Here is a 1,332-nt window from a genome sequence, read left to right on the forward strand (position 1 = left end):
AGCCGCCCGCCAAGGGCGCCGAGCCCGAGGAGCTCGCCCTGCTGCCACCCAAGTAAGGCCGGAGGCTCCCCCGCCGCCCCTGCTCCCCGCGCCCGCCCTTCCTCACACCGTGCTCTTCCTCCCGCAGGGACGAGGCGCAGCTGCGAGCGGCCTACAGCAAATCCAACGGGCAGCCCAAGAGCCTGGGCGCCCTGGGCAGCCCCACGCGCGGAGGAGTCAAGAAGGTCTCCGGCGTGGGGGGGACCACGTACGAGATCTCCGTATGAGTGAGGGGCCGAGCCGTTCGCCCCGCTCCCCTCCTCGCAGCCAAAGGCCCCCGCGGGCACCGCCGCGGCCCCCATGGGCCCCGCGCAGGGGGGTCCCGCACGGGCGAGGGGGGGTCGGCGCCCCGAGCCCCGGGGCTGCGACCAGGGGGAGGCCGCTCCGCCCCTCGGAGAGACTCCGGCCGCCGCCGGCCCCGTGGCGCCCGGGCCGGCCGCTGTGGGCCTTGTGCAATCAGCCGCTCGCCTAGCGTGGTAGGACCGGATTGTTTTTAAAAGCAGAATACTTTTTTTTATTATTGTTACGGATTCTATTTTTTTTCCTCTTTCCGAGTTACCAGGTGTGTGTATATATAAATATCTATATATATAAATATAAATATTAAAAAAGAGAAGAGAGAAGAAACGCTATATGTCACGCAGGGCGCGGCAGGAGCCGCCCGGCGCCGCTGCTGCTCCTGCCCCCCAGCTCCATGAGGGGCCATGGGGCCGGCGCAGGCTCCGCATCCCTGCGGAGGGGGCGGATGGACCTACGGCTGCAGGGGCTCCCCCAGGCCCAGGTGCTTTCAGCCCCCCCCAATTCTCCTTCCTTTTTGAGCCTCCGCGCTCCTCTCAGCGGGGGAAGGAGGAAGGGGCGCGCGGGGGGGCCCTGGTGCTCGCTGGCCTCTCTGCACTCACCATTTTAGCCATTCTCAGTTTTTTAAAATGTTTCCCCGGGGATTTTTTATTTTATTTTTTATTTTCGTTGAGGGGTCTGTCCTAGTTTTTTCTCGCCCATCCCACGGTTGTTTTTATGCCCAGGGTGGGGAAAAGAGGAAGCCTGTGGAGGGCAGGCAGGGGCGGGGGCGCTCCCCCAAGCAATATTTCCCAACGTTTCCTCTTCCCATGCCAAAAAACCTGGCCGGGGGGGGGCCGGGCGCTTCACCCCCTGTCCCTGAGAGCGCCTGGTGGGGCCCAGCCCCCCGGCACTGCTTGACTCTGTTCTCCTTGGCACTACCCTCCTGTGGCCGCTGCAGGGCCAGGCCCTCGGGGGTGGGAGGGTTCCTTTATTTTTGTGGGTTTTTTTTTTTTG

General features: G+C 63.7%; 1 protein-coding gene across 1 annotated transcript in view; it reads left to right on the forward strand.

Annotated features, from left to right (window-relative positions):
* The window catches only part of ZDHHC5 (zinc finger DHHC-type containing 5), a 4,429-nt gene extending 4,133 nt beyond the window's left edge, over nt 1-296 (forward strand). The window contains exon 11 of the mRNA XM_026040238.1: nt 128-296. Coding sequence (XP_025896023.1) covers nt 128-266 — 139 coding nt within the window. The 3' untranslated portion in view covers nt 267-296. The remainder of the gene's footprint in view (nt 1-127) is intronic.
* The last annotated feature ends 1,036 nt before the right edge of the window (nt 297-1,332 follow it).

The sequence above is a fragment of the Nothoprocta perdicaria genome, unplaced genomic scaffold (genome assembly GCF_003342845.1).
Source record: "Nothoprocta perdicaria isolate Ctin4 unplaced genomic scaffold, notPer1 scaffold_251, whole genome shotgun sequence".
In the NCBI taxonomy this organism is placed as follows: Eukaryota; Metazoa; Chordata; class Aves; order Tinamiformes; family Tinamidae; genus Nothoprocta; species Nothoprocta perdicaria.